Genomic DNA, 15,194 nt, shown 5'->3' with positions numbered 1-15,194 from the left:
AGAGATCACTTACACCCTAGAATCCAGGTTTGCGAGGTCCATTTGTTCTTCTTTGTCCTGAGGCCCTCTGTCCCTCTTTAACGGGTGGACCATATGTGGGATGACCTCTGTGTTTGCGCAGTTCAGATGCAAGAAAAACTATGATTACAACAACAATAGTAGGTACAGATGACACTTCAATCACTCTCCAGTTCTCCCACAGCTTTATGTTGGTACTCCAGTTTCCCACCCCCATTTTGGTGCCACCTTATACCTTTCAAATGTACTCAGACTAGAACCTCTGTCTAAGGAGCTTTTAACCTTTTAACCAGTGTCTTCCAGTCGGGTGATTCTCTGCTCTTCTTTGTTTGACCTCAGGGGTTAGACTACCCTTCAGTCGTTGCACAGATCAAAAGATTATTCTGCCCCGTTTTCAAACAAAGATCAATTAAATTAAACTTTATTAATCCCTCGGGAGGGTTCCTCCGGGGCTTTCACACAGCTGAATAAACGTCAAACAGAAAATGATTAAACAGAAGTTTGAGATGGTCGAGAGTTTAAGTCAGCGGCCGGTTATATTTTAGATAGCAAGGAGCAGACAGCAGAGTCTCACTCCACCGAGGGAGCTCGTGACGTACTACCCGGCTTTCTTTAGATCGTGAAGGCCGGGTCCTCAGGTGGAAGCAGCCTCTGAATTTGGACACCACCGCTGTTTCCGGGCCGGCCAATAATAACGGTGAAATTTAACGTATTTTATCCGATAGATAAACCCTGTAAAATGTATTTATCCCCCCCGGCCCAAAAACCCTTTTGAATGTCTCACTAGTATGGCCACAACACCTCACTCTTGGAGCACTTTTTTGCCACATGTATTGCAAACCACGTCTCAGCTGTTTGTGGAGGTAAAATACGTCCGCACATGACTCCAATTACGCTCAGCCATTGCTGTGAGTCAAGGGGCTGTGAGACATTTATACAGCCGTATTTCGCAAATGACTGAAAAGTGGAAGAGGAAGTAGTTCCTTTGAATGTAGACAATCCGAATGTTAGTTTCTTTCCACTGTGTTCCTGTTAATGACAAACTACAAATTTAATCTAAATTACTAAAACATTGATATTTTAATGTGAGAATCGATATATTTTTTTGTATTTTTCGCATTTTTTTAATATGTGACACGTGGTATTGTACGACTTCAAAAAAATAAATGATTATAATGGAAAGCAGCTTTTACAATTTCATTTTAAGATGGTCATGCAAGAGAAATTACTCTGGTATTACTTCACTTATATTTTTATTGTTGAATATTCTTTTTCAATTATATTAACTTGTAATTTCAATTCTATGGTCATTTAGATTCTATAATAGTAACATAACAGTGGCACACGCAGATACTGAAACAACAAATTCAAAGAAAAATGAAGATTGCTGCTATTAAAACTGACTAAGGTTAAAATAAGGTCTACATCTTACTCCTGAAAAATACAGAGGAGCAGAATCTCTTTGGTCACAGAAAGACTAAATCTTTTACATCAGATGACAGAGGGCACTGCAGACATTCAAGTCTAAATCCTTTTTTAATATTTTGTAGCAATTTTGGATGTAACTCGAGTTTTCAGCAACTTGTTTAATGACTCTTTGATCTCCTGTGTCTGAAGAACATAGATAATCGGGTTTAACATGGGAGGCAATGCAGTGCTAATAGAAAGGCTTATGATTCTAGCATTTGGATGTATTACACCCCCAAACATATACACAAATGTAAATGGAAGGAAATAAATTGCCACTAATGAAAGGTGACCTGTGTAGGTTTTGAAAGCTTTCACCCTTTCCCTAAATGTAGAAATTTTTGACAAAGCATAGCCAATACAGCAGTAACTTCCCACGATAAATGCAAGTGGAAACCCAAGAATTATAACTAGTGCAGAACCAGCAAATGCATGATTGGGAGTATTATCATTGCAGCCAAGACGATACATAGGACCATGATCACAATAGTAGCTCTGAATAACAACAGACTTACAAAAAGAAAGTCTTGTGAGAAGGCCAACTGCAATGAGTATAAGAGTTATGGCAAGAAGCCAGAAAAAAGCAATCAAAGATAAAATGAGCTTGTGGCTCACTCTCATTTGATAGTGCAGAGGGTACATGATAGCCATGACTCTGTCAAAGGACATTACAACCAGATTAAAACCTTGCATAAAAATTAAAGTAAAGCAGAAAAACAGGAAAGTCAAGCAGTCATTGTAGGAAATATAATAATGGTTAAACAGAAAAATGTCAACAACCTTTGGAACCAAAGCAGAGCTACTTAACAGGTCTGTAAATGCAAGATTAAAAACAGCAATATATTTAGGACTTCTCAACATGTGATCCAATGTTATTACAATCATCACTAATGTGTTTCCCACCACTGCAAGAATGTAAATAAAACACAGAAAGACAAAATAATATCTAATATTAGGTATGCCAATAAAACCACTTATTATAAAATATGCAGGTCGCACAAAGGTGATGTTGTTCTCAGCAGCTGAGTTAATCAATGCCATGTAAAGACCTTCTGTTAATCTTCTATAATTCTCTGTACTCGTTTGTGTAGGCTGCCTCTAGTTTCTGAAGGCTAGCTACAAATATAAGCAGAGCAACTTTGTGCTCTGATACTTATAGCAGTACTCTGTTCTCTTGTGTACTGCTCTCCTCATGTGTGTGCATGTGTGCATAGGGCACACAATTCAGCAGCCAACCAAACACCATTCAAAATACGGGCGTCAGATAATAGCATCCAAGCTCCAGGTGCTTTATTTTAGGTTGCAGCTGTACAGCAGGTCACAGTGGTTGTATTGGACTACCTGGGTTCACAAGTTATCACAGGTTATCCACCCACTTAAAAAAAAATAAAGAAATAGGCTTGTCCCTTGTCTTCTTGGTAGCTAAAGGTCAATCTCATAATTCCCATTCATTGCTAAGACTTATAATATTATTATTGTTAATAATAATAACTTAATTATATCACCCTTTCGAAACATCAAGTTACAGTGCTTTACGGCTCAAATAAAAGCAACACATAGAACAGATAGAAGTTAAATCTACATGTTAAAACATAGAGACCCATAAACAGGCATATAATCAGCCATACTGAGGGATATTCATCCCTACATACACACATACATGGCTAGAAGGCCCTGGTTAGATCCAAAAGGTCGGCTGCATTGATGAGGTGTGCAGGGGCCTGTCCATGTAAAGTTTATATGTTAATAACATAATTTAAAGTGGATTCTGAATTTCACTGGAAGCCAGTGAAGGAAAGCAAGGATAGGTTTAATATGTGACTGCTGGCTAGTTTTTGTTAGCAGCCTTTCTGCTGCGTTCTGAACTAATTGAAGATGAGCTATGAAAGAACTGAGAGATGTACGTGAAAAGTGAATTGTAATAATCAACACAAGAGAAAATTAAAGTGTGTACTAAAAGTTCAAGATGACAAACTCACAGTAAAGGGTTGTTGTTCGCAATATTTCTCAGATGAAGGAAACAAGACTGGGTAACCTTTGAGATATGACTTTCAAAATTCAAGTGTTGATCTTGGTATCAAAAAGGATACCAAAGTTTTTAACCAGATGATTTGATGGTATTAGCGAGTGCACTGATGTACTGGCTAACTTTGAATGTTGGGGCCGAGCACTAGAACCTCAGTTTTACTTGAATTAAGAGGGTTTTAGCCTGTGGGAGACAGGTGTCATAACCACAAAACCTTCTGTAAATTAATAGCATTAATCCCACATGAGCCTCCCTCCATATGCAGTTACATGTTGTCATAAATGCTGCCAATGGAACTTGCGTATCACACACAAGTTTTCTTAAAAGCAATGAATGCAATACGTTAATGATTTGTGAGAGAATGTCATGGTCTGTGGGAGCAGCTTAGGGGCTTTTTGCATTTTGTCATCAGTATTGTTCCCTGGCTTCTCTCCTGGGCGGAGCCACCTGGGCAGCACCTGAGCCCCAACCGCTGCCAATTACAGGAGGACTATTTAAGCCAGCGCTTCCTGCTACTGATCGCCAGTTTGTTCAGTTACCTACTGCAGTAACTTAGGGATAAGCCCTAAGACTACGATTTTATATATTTGGTTATGCTGGTATTTTTAAACAGTGCACTAAAAGTTTTGTTTGACAATTTTCTCTTCAAGCAGGCCTGCATGATTGGATCTGAAAGCGTTATGTAAAATTTTTGCTGGAAAATGATCGCAAACTGAGCTTCTCTACATTACAATGGGCTCTGGAGAAAGTCACTTATTTGGGACGCAACCAGATAGGGAGTCCCTGCCTAAAAGGATTCAGCGAGGTAATCCATTCTAAAATTGTTTTTTTTGTTCTTTTTGAAATGTCGTCATATTGTTGGCAGTAGAAACTTAATGTGACACGAGAGGTTCAGCTATCAGCAATAAACATGGGGACTGACTGGACTGACAAAAACTTGACTGACTTCACACCAATATGCAAGATTGCACCTCCACCCACAGAGCAAAAAGAGTGGATGTTTCTTTTTTTTACAGGAACAGGAGGATGTAAGCAACATCTTAGTTTTGCATGTCTTGTAGGCCATGCAGATCTTTTGGTTGCCAGTTTTTTCTGTGTCTATTTACAAGCAGTGTGTTAATATGACCTTGTATTGTTTACAATGCAAAGGTCACTGTGAGAAAGTGTGCATACAAGATGCACTGGGCTAACATCTACATCTACTTTTTCTACAGCAGAGGGTTAATCATATGATTTAATCACATGATTTGCAGCAGGAAACACCACTGGCCAATTTTCTAAACACAGGTTTACAGGCCTGGAGCAGAACTACTCCATGGGAGAAGCCCTGGAATTTTTAAGAGATGCACAACTTTATTATGCATCTCTAATTGTTTTGAATTGACACATGGCAAGGACCATGTGGCAAAAGGGGTTTGCCAGGGTAGTTTTAATTTTTAATTACATGTGCAGTGACCAAACTGATGGAAGGAGATTCATAAGATGCAGACTGAGACCTGGAGATTAGGCTTCAAGAGCACCAGATGGGCGACCAGTCTTATGCCCAGAGATCAGAACAAGAGCTATTGAAGAGGCACATGGGTTAGAGAGACAGCACAGCTTGCTGCAGGAAGCTTGCTGCAGGAAGCTTGCTGCAGGAAGCTCGCTGCCGGAAGCCTGGTGGGTACGTCTGAAAGTGATCAAAAGAAAGTGGTCGGAGCCGAAGTGGACAGGACATCGCACGCTGTTCGACTGAAGGGCAAAGGCGAAGCCGGGTAGCACTGGAGCCAGTGTGCAGTAGCTGAGGAGCCAGGAAGGTCGGTGAAGGAACAAGGAGCAACTTGAGCACCAAAGGGGGAATCGAGCCCTGACTCAAACGAGTCAGAGAACACCCAGACCTCAACCACGGGGGCAAAATAATCCCGTGGTCGGTGAAAAGGTCTCAGGGTTAGTCTACCCCTGAGACTGAAGAAAGAAGAGGAGGAAGAACGCAGAGACTCACCCCACGCTGGAAAAAGAAGACTGAGTGAATAGATATTGAAGGTTGTCTACTCCACACCACCCTATTCAAGCAGTTAAACTGATTTTATCTTAGGAAGTGGGAAAAGCATTCACACAAAGAGAGTGCATCTGGTTTAGGAAACCAGTTTTCCCCCAGGATGAAGGACAGGTGTGATGTGATCTCTCATTGGAGAGATAAAAAGGGGGATTGTTGAGAATAGAAATAAATAAACTTAAGTTGTGCGCTATTTGAACACCTTGCCTGCCTGCAGCACTAAAGGACTCCGTGAGGGACGTCTGTCTCGCCCTAGCAGCACCTGTCCCTCTCCTCCTCTTCAGTTCGCCTCAACATACACTCGTCATATTCTGTGATATGATTTACTGTGAGGTGTTTGACAAGGTTAGTGGTGTTGCCACAACCATACATGCCAACCCTCCCGATTTTTCCGGGAGAATCCTGAATTTCAGTGCCCCTCCCGAAAATCTCCCGGAGCCACTGTTCTCCCGAATTTCTCCCAATTTTCCACCCGGACAACAAAATTGAAAAACCATATCGCAGAATTCATAGCGCGGCCCAGCCAATTCCAGCTACTTAGATTTAAAATTACTCTTATTTCTCTTTCTGAGTCGTGTTGAGAATAGATTCCGTAATATACATCAGAGTTAAAGAGAATATAGGTTGGTCGAAGATCAGACACCAGCGAGGGAGGATAAGAAGGACAGACGCAACAACATTGTCATCCCCTATGTAGCTGGTGTATGAGAAAAACTCGGGAGAGTTTTCTCCAAGCATGACATTCTGGTGCATTTCAGACCCAGCAACACGCTCAGACAAAAACTGGTTCACCCGAAAGACAAAACTCCAAAACACAGACTTAACAATGTGGTGTATGCTGTACAGTGCAGCGAGGAATGCCCAGACCTCTACATTGGAGAGACCAAACAGCCACTTCAAAAGTGCATGGCACAACACGAAAGAGCCACCTCCACAGGACAAGACTCAGCAGTCCATCTGCATCTGAAGGATAAAGGACACTCTTTCGAGGATGCCAATGTTCCCATTTTGGACAGAGAAGACAGATGGTTTGAAAGAGGCGTGAAAGAAGCCATCTATGTCCACTGTGAGCGACCATCTTTGAACAGAGGCGGTGGTTTACGACACCAACTGTCTGCCATCTGTCAGCACTTCCACCAAGGGGTTAGAGGTAGGCCGCCTGAACTTTTTTGCTGCCTCACCCACAGCGGGTCCCGCTTGTTTTGCCGTCCTCCGGGTCGGTCTCCAGAACTGTGTTTGTGGCCACTGGACCGGGGGTTGGACTGTTGAACTGGGTTTTTCTTTTGTCGTTTTGTGGCGTTTGTTTAGCAGAGAGGTTTTGGGGCCCTCCGTCCTGGACCCCCCGCCGCCCGCCCTGGGTTGGTTGTACTGTTTTTGTTTTGATTTTTGGGTCGTCGGGTGCCGACCCTTAGAGGGGGGGTACTGTCAGGGTCCTGGGTCTGAGCGACCCAGGATCCCCGAGCAGCTATGAATTATATTATTATTGTATGTATATTTGGTGTTGTGTGTGTGTATATCTGTTTCTGCGGGCGCCTTCAGACCTGGTGGGTGTGGCCCTGCTGGCGGACTGGCCACACCCGAAGTCCGAGTCTTGGAGCTCCCACCGACGCGGGATCATTGCGTGAGACTCCACGTTAGTCACCCAGTTTAGGGTTAGTCGTTTAGTGCATGCCTGCTATTGTTAAGTGTCCTGACAGCTGCCGCTATTGTTTCCCGCAGGAGGAGCGTGGGAGGCTCAAAGGGCAGTGAGCACCGGGAGTGCAGACACGGAGCAGAGAGCACAAGGAGGACACGACACGGAAGTCTTGGGAAACACGGGGATTTATTGTTGTTTTGCACCATACACTGTAAATAAACGCACTGTTCGCACACAGAGCACCGCGTCTGGGTCCTCCTTCTCTACACCCCCACGGTCTGCCTGTCAAACCGTGACAGAACGGTGACGGCCCCGACGTCTACCCGGAAACGATGTTCGCGCCGCCGGCGTTCCTCACTGCAGCCGACTTCCCGGACATCTCAAGAGCCGGCTGTGGTGAGTAATAAAGACACTTTTTCATTTCTCACCCCATCTGCTTCTTTGTTTTCAGTGGATGGTGACACCCCAGACGCTGCTGTAAGCCAGTTAGTGCAGCTAACGTCGTCTCAGTCAGAGGTCTCCATACCACTCGCGGCTTCACCATCTGCCGTGGCTGTACCACCATTCGCTCTTCTGCCTGCAACCACCCTTCTGCCATCTTTTTCACCACCTGCTACGATGCTGCCTGGACCTGCTCGGCCGGAGCCGGAGGAGCCCGCGCCGCCAGCTGCGGAGCCCTGCGAGCCGGAGCAGGAGCTCGGAGAGCGGGAGGAGCCCGCGCCGCCAGCTGCGGAGCAGCTCGGCGAGCCGGAGCAGCTCAGCGAGCCGGTGGAGCCAGAGCTGGAGCCGGAGCAGCTCAGCGAGCCGGTGGAGCCAGCGCCGCTGCCGGAGGAGCTCAGCGAGCCAGTGGAGCCAGCGCCGCTGCCGGAGGAGCGGCCACTATCGAGAGAGGGGCTCAGCGGGCCGGAGGGTCCCGCTCAGCCAGAGCCGGAGGTCGGCGTGCCGGAGGGACCTCCACGTCTAACGCGCCCTCCACGCCATCCACGTCCAGCGCCTCCACGTCAGTGACCAGCGCGTTACACTGCTGCTCGCTGTTGCTCACCGGAGCAGCGTCGTTGCCGTCGGACCCGGGGCAAGCCACCGGAGGGGCACCGCCGCCGCCACTGGACCCGGGACAAGCCGCCAGAGGGGCAGCGCCGCCGCCACTGGACCCGGAGCAGGCCGCCGGAGGAGCAGCGCCGCCGCCGCCACTGGACCCGGGACAAGCCGCCAGAGGGGCAGCGCCGCCGCCACTGGACCCGGGGCAGGCCACCAGAACCGTTTCATCATGGCTGCCGGACCCATGGCCGCCCGCCGGAGCTGCAGCACTTCCACCAAGGGGTTAGAGGTAGGCCGCCTGAACTTTTTTGCTGCCTCACCCACAGCGGGTCCCGCTTGTTTTGCCGTCCTCCGGGTCGGCCTCCAGAACTGTGTTTGTGGCCACTGGACCGGGGGTTGGACTGTTGAACTGGGTTTTTCTTTTGTCATTTTGTGGCGTTTGTTTAGCAGAGAGGTTTTGGGGCCCTCCGTCCTGGACCCCCCGCCGCCCGCCCTGGGTTGGTTGTACTGTTTTTGTTTTGATTTTTGGGTCGCCGGGTGCCGACCCTTAGAGGGGGGTACTGTCAGGGTCCTGGGTCTGAGCGATACAGGATCCCCGAGCAGCTATGAATTATATTATTATTGTATGTATATTTGGTGTTGCTGTCCTTCTCCCTGTTTGCACGTGTGTGTGTATATCTGTTTCTGCGGGCGCCTTCAGACCTGGTGGGTGTGGCCCTGCTGGCGGACTGGCCACACCCGAAGCCACACACCTGCTGCTGATCAGGCCTCGTCGTGGGAACTACTTAGGAGAGTCTTGGAGCTCCCACCGACGCGGGATCATTGCGTGAGACTCCACGTTAGTCACCCAGTTTAGGGTTAGTCGTTTAGTGCATGCCTGCTATTGTTAAGTGTCGTGACAGCTGCCGCTATTGTTTCCTGCAGGAGGAGTGTGGGAGGCTCAAAGGAAAGCGAGCACCGGGAGTGCAGACACGGAGCAGAGAGCACAAGGAGGACACGACACGGGAGTCTTGGGAAACACGGGGATTTATTGTTGTTTTGCACCATACACTGTAAATAAACGCACTGTTCGCACACAGAGCACCGCGCCTGGGTCCTCCTTCCCTACACCCCCACGGTCTGCCTGTCAAACCGTGACACCATCTATAATCCAGTTTTGAGTTCCCTCCCCAGACGCCTTAACGCCCACTCACATCCTGGGCCATCTGACCTCAGGAATTCGCATGATAAGGTGGGGCCAGGTTTCACAATGAGCTCACCCCAAACCCTGGCTGATTGGGACCCACACCCAGTTTCACACCTTGGCTCAGGCGATTAGAGGATCAACAGGGGGTCCTTTTGTCCCTCTGTGGGGGGATACTCCCACTAGGTTTAAATCTGGGACTCCCCACCATTTGACCTTAGAGCTGAAGAAGCTTCTCGGATGAGAGGTGAAACATCTTCAAGCAACTTAAAGAAGTCCAGACGCTTTTCTTTGCAAGCTCCTTTGACTACGATGACCTGGATGACTGAGAACCTTCACAGACATAGTTTGGGATTGTAATATTACAATATGGCCGTTAATGGGTGTAAGAAGGCCTGGAATGGGAACAAAGAACTGGGGTGCAGGGCAGGAGGACAATCAACCCCCACCCCCAGGCCAGGAAGCAAGAGTTACTGAGGGTGAGGGGCAGACAAAGGGCAAACGGACACTACTTTAAAAGGAGATGGGGGTCAGGGTGTCTGCACCCTTGCCCACTGTACTAGTGTATTTCTATTGTGGGGGTGTTTACTGTAGGGGGGAGGAGACCAGAGGTTATAACTGTAACTGTTGTGTGGAGTTCTTTAGATCAGCCTTTAGCATAGGACTGCATAGGATGCAGTGTGTTGATCTCCAGATGGATCTGTAAGAATAATGGGTAATAAAGGGATTGTGTAAAACATGGAAACATCTCAGCGTGATGTCCTCTACCAGGACCAAATGAATTGCAGAGACCGGTGTTGTCTCAACAGTCGCAAAAAAACTTAACATATTTTCAGGTGAGAATGTAGCTGTGTATACTTCAAATATCTGAGCCGACCGACACATCATCTTCAAACCCCCGCCGTCTTTCGCTACACAGGTTAAACATGATATATAAGTCACTTTGATAACTTAAAAATGTTATTGTTTGGCTTTTTCAGTGTTTTATTTGTTCATGAGTAAATCGGTTTGGCTGAGATTAAAGTTATTAGATTAGATTCAATTAAATTTATCTTTATTAATCCCTCGGGAGGGTTCAGAAAACAAAACAAAACAGAAAACTGTTCACAAAACAGGAACAGTAGAAAGTCAAAAAAAACAAAACACGAGCCCAGAACCAAAAAACAACAACAACAAAAGAATACACCGGAGCCCAAAAAACAGAGTCCAAAACAGAAGAGTTCAGGGGGCCGGCCAGGGGGCCGACAGCACAGGAGTCCAAACAGTTCAGGGGGTCAACCGCGCGGAAGGCAACAGCGACGACGACAACACTGGTCCGGGGGCCGGCCGCGCGGAAGGCAACGGCGGCGACCCAGGCGAAGGGGGTCCGGGGGCCGGTCGCGAGGTAGGCCACGGCGGCGATGTGGAAGCAGTTCAGGGGGCCGACCGTGCAGAAGGCAACGGTGGCGACTCAGGTGAAGGGAGTCTGGGGGCCGCCCACGACGGCGATGGCGCCTGTCCAGTGGCCTGGAAAGTGGCCAGTTAGCTGCAGACCCAGACGAGGCAGGACCAGGCGAAGACACGGAGGCTGGACCAGGCGACGCTGAAGGCGAAGACACGGAGGCTGGACCAGGCGACGCTGAAGGCGAAGACACGGAGGCTGGACCAGGCGACGCTGAAGCAGAAGCTGCAGCCGGTGTGGATGACGAGGCTGCAGCCGGCGTGGATGACGAGGCTGCAGCCGGCGTGGATGACGAGGCTGCAGCCGGCGTGGATGACGAGGCTGCAGCCGGCGTGGATGACGAGGCTGCAGCTGGGCCAGGCGAGGATGATGAGTCTGAAGCCGGACCAGCCGAGGCTGAAGACTCTGAAGCCGGACCAGACGAGGCTAAAGGCGGCGGCGGCGCTGCAGGCGGCGGCGCTGCAGGCGGCGGCGTGGGAGCCAGAGACGGAGGCGCTGCAGGCGGTGGCGTGGGAGCCGGAGGCGCTGCAGGGGGCGGCGTGGGAGCCGGAGACGGAGGCGCTGCAGGCGGCGGCGTGGGAGCCGGAGACGGAGGCGCTGCAGGCTGGATGGATCCCTTGGACCCTCCAGCGACGACAGGAGACGAAGGCCGGATGGGCCCCTTGGACCCTCCAGCGGAGACAGGAGACAAAGGCCGGAGCGGTCCTACGGACCCTCCAGCAGAAGCCATCACTAAGCCAGCAGTCATGGAGGCCACTAGCTGACACAAAGGCAACTGGCAATGCACTGAGCACTGGCTCTGCCCAGGCAACACTGACATGGTGCAGTTCTCAGGTGGCTGCTTAAACTTCAGGGGTCCAGAATCAGCTGGGGACTGAGACCTAGCCTCTGGGGAAGCCCTGGAGCGGCAAACTGTGCCAATGGCGGCTAAACCATGAAAAGCACCTTGAGTTGAAATAAGACTTTCTCCCTGCATGGAGTGAATGAGTGAAGCTGGTAATAGTGGAGCCTGAACTACGAGTAACGGTGACACAGGGCCCTGAACTACAGGTGACACTGGAGGCGCAGGGCCCTGAACTACAGGTGACACTGGAGGCGCAGGGCCCTGAACTACAGGTGACACTGGAGGCGCTGGAGCGTGAACTACAGGTGACACTGGAGACTGAACTACAGGTGACACTGGAGGCGCTGGAGCGTGAACTACAGGTGACACTGGAGACTGAACTGAAAGTGACACTGGAGGCTCTGGAGACTGAGCTGAAAGAGGCACCGGAGACTGAGCTGAAAGAGGCACTGGAGACTGAGCTGAGAGTGGCTGCTGGGCGGCTAACTGAGCTGAGAGTGGCTGCGGGGCAGCTAACTGAGCTGAGAGTGGCTGCGGGGCAGCTAACTGAGCTGAGAGTGGCTGCGGGGCAGCTAACTGAGCTGAGAGTGGCTGCGGGGCAGCTAACTGAGCTGAGAGTGGCTGCTGGGCAGGCGACAAGCTGTTCACATTATTATCTGCCACACAGAACACAGCCCCTGAATGAACAGTCACACAGTCCGAAAACAGAAAAGAGTCCTCACTCACCACAGCCGGCGAATTAGAAGTCCGAACGTCCGGCTGTGGGGTGGCGGGCTGGCGGCGCAATCGACGTTTCCTCCCTGCAGATGGCTCCGACGGGCCGGGCAAGATCACATCCGGCGAGTCGGGCAGCGAGGCAGGAGTGGCTGAGAGAAGGTGAGGTGTGTGCTGGAGAAACACCTGCATGGTTGGAGGAAGCGATTTCACAAGCCATGGCAGGCCAGAAATGAGCCGTTTTAATCGACTTTCAACGGCGCGGCGAAGCTCCTCTGGAGGGTTCTCTAGCCACAGCCCGAGGAGGATCTCCACATTATAACCGATGTCGTCTTGAAGCTCCTCAGACGGATTAATTGCCACAGGGTCCATGTTGGCTGGTTCGTACTGTCACGGTCTGCCGAGGCAAGCTGTGTGGACCAGGAAGCGGCAGCTCTGGTGCAGGTGAGTATTTATTAACACGAGTAGAAATAAACAGCAATGGCGGGTGAACATGAGCAGGAAAACCTAAACTGGGCAGAGCTAACAAAACAAACCAGAACAAAGATGCAGGGAGGTCCGGGGAAATACACACAGAGAGACGGCTGGAGAGACGCAGGGAGACCGAGGGGAAACAACACAGACGAACCAGCAACGACTAAGACAGAAGACAAGAATTAAAAACACTCAGAGAACACAGGGAGATCACATACAGGTGGGGGATACAGCTGGGAGTGATTAACGTGACGAGACTAGGGAGGCAAACTGAAAACACTCACATAAGACTCAGACCTTCAAACTAAAACAGGAAACACATACACGCAATGACAAAACACACAAACATCACACAGACTGGGGAACACATAGGAACATGAAAACAAAACCCAGAATAATAATAACTACTAAAACATAAACACGGAGTCACAAACTCCGGATCATGACAACCCGGCTTTCTTTAGACCGCGAAGGCCGGGTCCACAGGTGGAAGCAGCCTCTTAATTTGGACACCACCGCTGTTTCCGGGCCGGCCAATAATAACAGTAAAATTTAACGTATTTTATCAAATAAATAAACCCTGTAAAATGTATTTATCCCCCCCAATCCGAATGTTATAGTTTCTTTCCACTCTGTTCCTGTTAATGATAGACTACAAATTTAATCCAAATTACTAAAACACTGATATTTTAATGTGAGAATCAATATATTTTTCGTATTTTTCGCATTTTTTTAATATGTGACACGTGGTATTGTACGACTTTAAAAAAATTAATGATTATAATGGAAAGCAGCTTTTACAATTTCATTTTACTATGGTCATGCAAGAGAAATTACTCTGGTATTACTTCACTTATATTTTTATTGTTGAATATTCTTTTTCATTTATATTAACTTGTAATTTTAATTCTATGGTCATTTAGATTCTATAATAGTACCATAACAGTGGCACACGCAGATACTGAAACAACAAATTCAAAGAAAAATGAAGATTGCTGCTACTAAAACTGACTAAAGTTAAAATAATGTCTACATCTTACTCCTGAAAAATGCAGAGGAGCAGAATCTCTTTGGTCACAGAAAGACTAAATCTTTTACATCAGATGGCAGAGGGCACTGCAGACATTCAAGTCTAAATCCTTTTTTAATATTTTGTGGCAATTTTGGATTTAACTCGAGTTTTCAGCAACTTCTTTAATGACTCTTTGATCTCCTGTGTCTGAAGAACATAGATAATCGGGTTTAACATGGGAGGCAATACAGTGCTAATAGAAAGGCTTATGATTCAAGCATTTGGATGTATTACACTCCCAAAGATATACACAAATGTATAAGGAAGGAAATAAATTGCCACCAATGAAAGGTGACCTGTGCAGGTTTTGAAAGCTTTCACTCTTTCCCTAAATGTAGAAGTTTTTGACAAAGAATAACCAATACAGCAGTAACTTCCCACGATAAATGCCAATGGAAACCCAAGATTTATAACTGGTGCCAAACCAGCAATTGCACGATTGGGGGTAACATCATTGCAGCCAAGCCGATAAATAGGACCATGATCACAGAAATAGCTCTGAATAACAACAGACTTACAAAAAGAAAGTCTTGTGAGAAGGCCAACTGCAATGAGTATAAGAGTTATGGCAAGAAGCCAGAAAAAAGCGATCAAAGATAAAACGAGCTTGTGGCTCACTCTCATTTGATAGTGCAGAGGGTACATGATAGCCATGACTCTGTCAAAGGACATTACAACCAGATTAAAAGCTTGCATTGAAATGAAAGCAAAGCAGAAAAACATGAAAGTCAAGCAGTCATTGTAGGAAATATAATAATGGTTAAATAGAAAAATGTCAACAACCTTTGGAACCAAAGCAGAGCTACTTAACAGGTCTGTAAATGCAAGATTAAAAACAGCAATATATTTAGGACTTCTCAACATGTGATCCAATGTTATTACAATCATCACTAATGTGTTTCCCACCACTGCAAGAATGTAAATAAAACACAGAAAGACAAAATAATATCTAATATTAGGTATGCCAATAAAACCACTTATTATAAAATATGCAGGTCGCACAAAGGTGATGTTGCTCTCAGCAGCTGAGTTGATCAATGCCATGTAAAGACCTTCTGTTAATCTTCTATAATTCTCTGTACTGGTTTGTGTAGGCTGCCTCTAGTTTCTGAAGGCTAGCTACAAATATAAGCAGAGCAACTTTGTGCTCTGATACTTATAGCAGTACTCTGTTCTCTTGTGTACTGTTCTCCTCATGTGTGTGCATGTGTGCATAGGGCACACAATTCAGCAGCCAGCCAAACAC

General features: G+C 47.4%; 1 protein-coding gene and 2 pseudogenes across 1 annotated transcript; 1 reads left to right on the top strand and 2 right to left on the bottom strand.

The window, feature by feature from the left end:
• Positions 1-1,554: 1,554 nt before the first annotated feature.
• Positions 1,555-2,526, bottom strand: LOC148100898 (olfactory receptor 1500-like). Its single transcript, XM_087846852.1, has one exon. The coding sequence runs from the start codon at positions 2,524-2,526 to the stop codon at positions 1,555-1,557; it is 972 nt and encodes a 323-aa protein (XP_087702978.1).
• Positions 2,527-7,514: 4,988 nt separating this feature from the next.
• Positions 7,515-10,928, top strand: LOC148100897 (uncharacterized; annotated as a pseudogene).
• Positions 10,929-14,020: 3,092 nt separating this feature from the next.
• Positions 14,021-14,992, bottom strand: LOC148100896 (olfactory receptor 1500-like; annotated as a pseudogene).
• Positions 14,993-15,194: the final 202 nt, after the last annotated feature.

This window comes from Neolamprologus brichardi, chromosome 10 (genome assembly GCF_056152115.1).
Source record: "Neolamprologus brichardi isolate AB-2024 chromosome 10, ASM5615211v1, whole genome shotgun sequence".
Lineage (NCBI taxonomy): Eukaryota > Metazoa > Chordata > Actinopteri > Cichliformes > Cichlidae > Neolamprologus > Neolamprologus brichardi.
The sequence above is the reverse complement of the archived record's forward strand: the minus strand, read 5'-3'. Positions and strand labels throughout refer to the sequence as shown.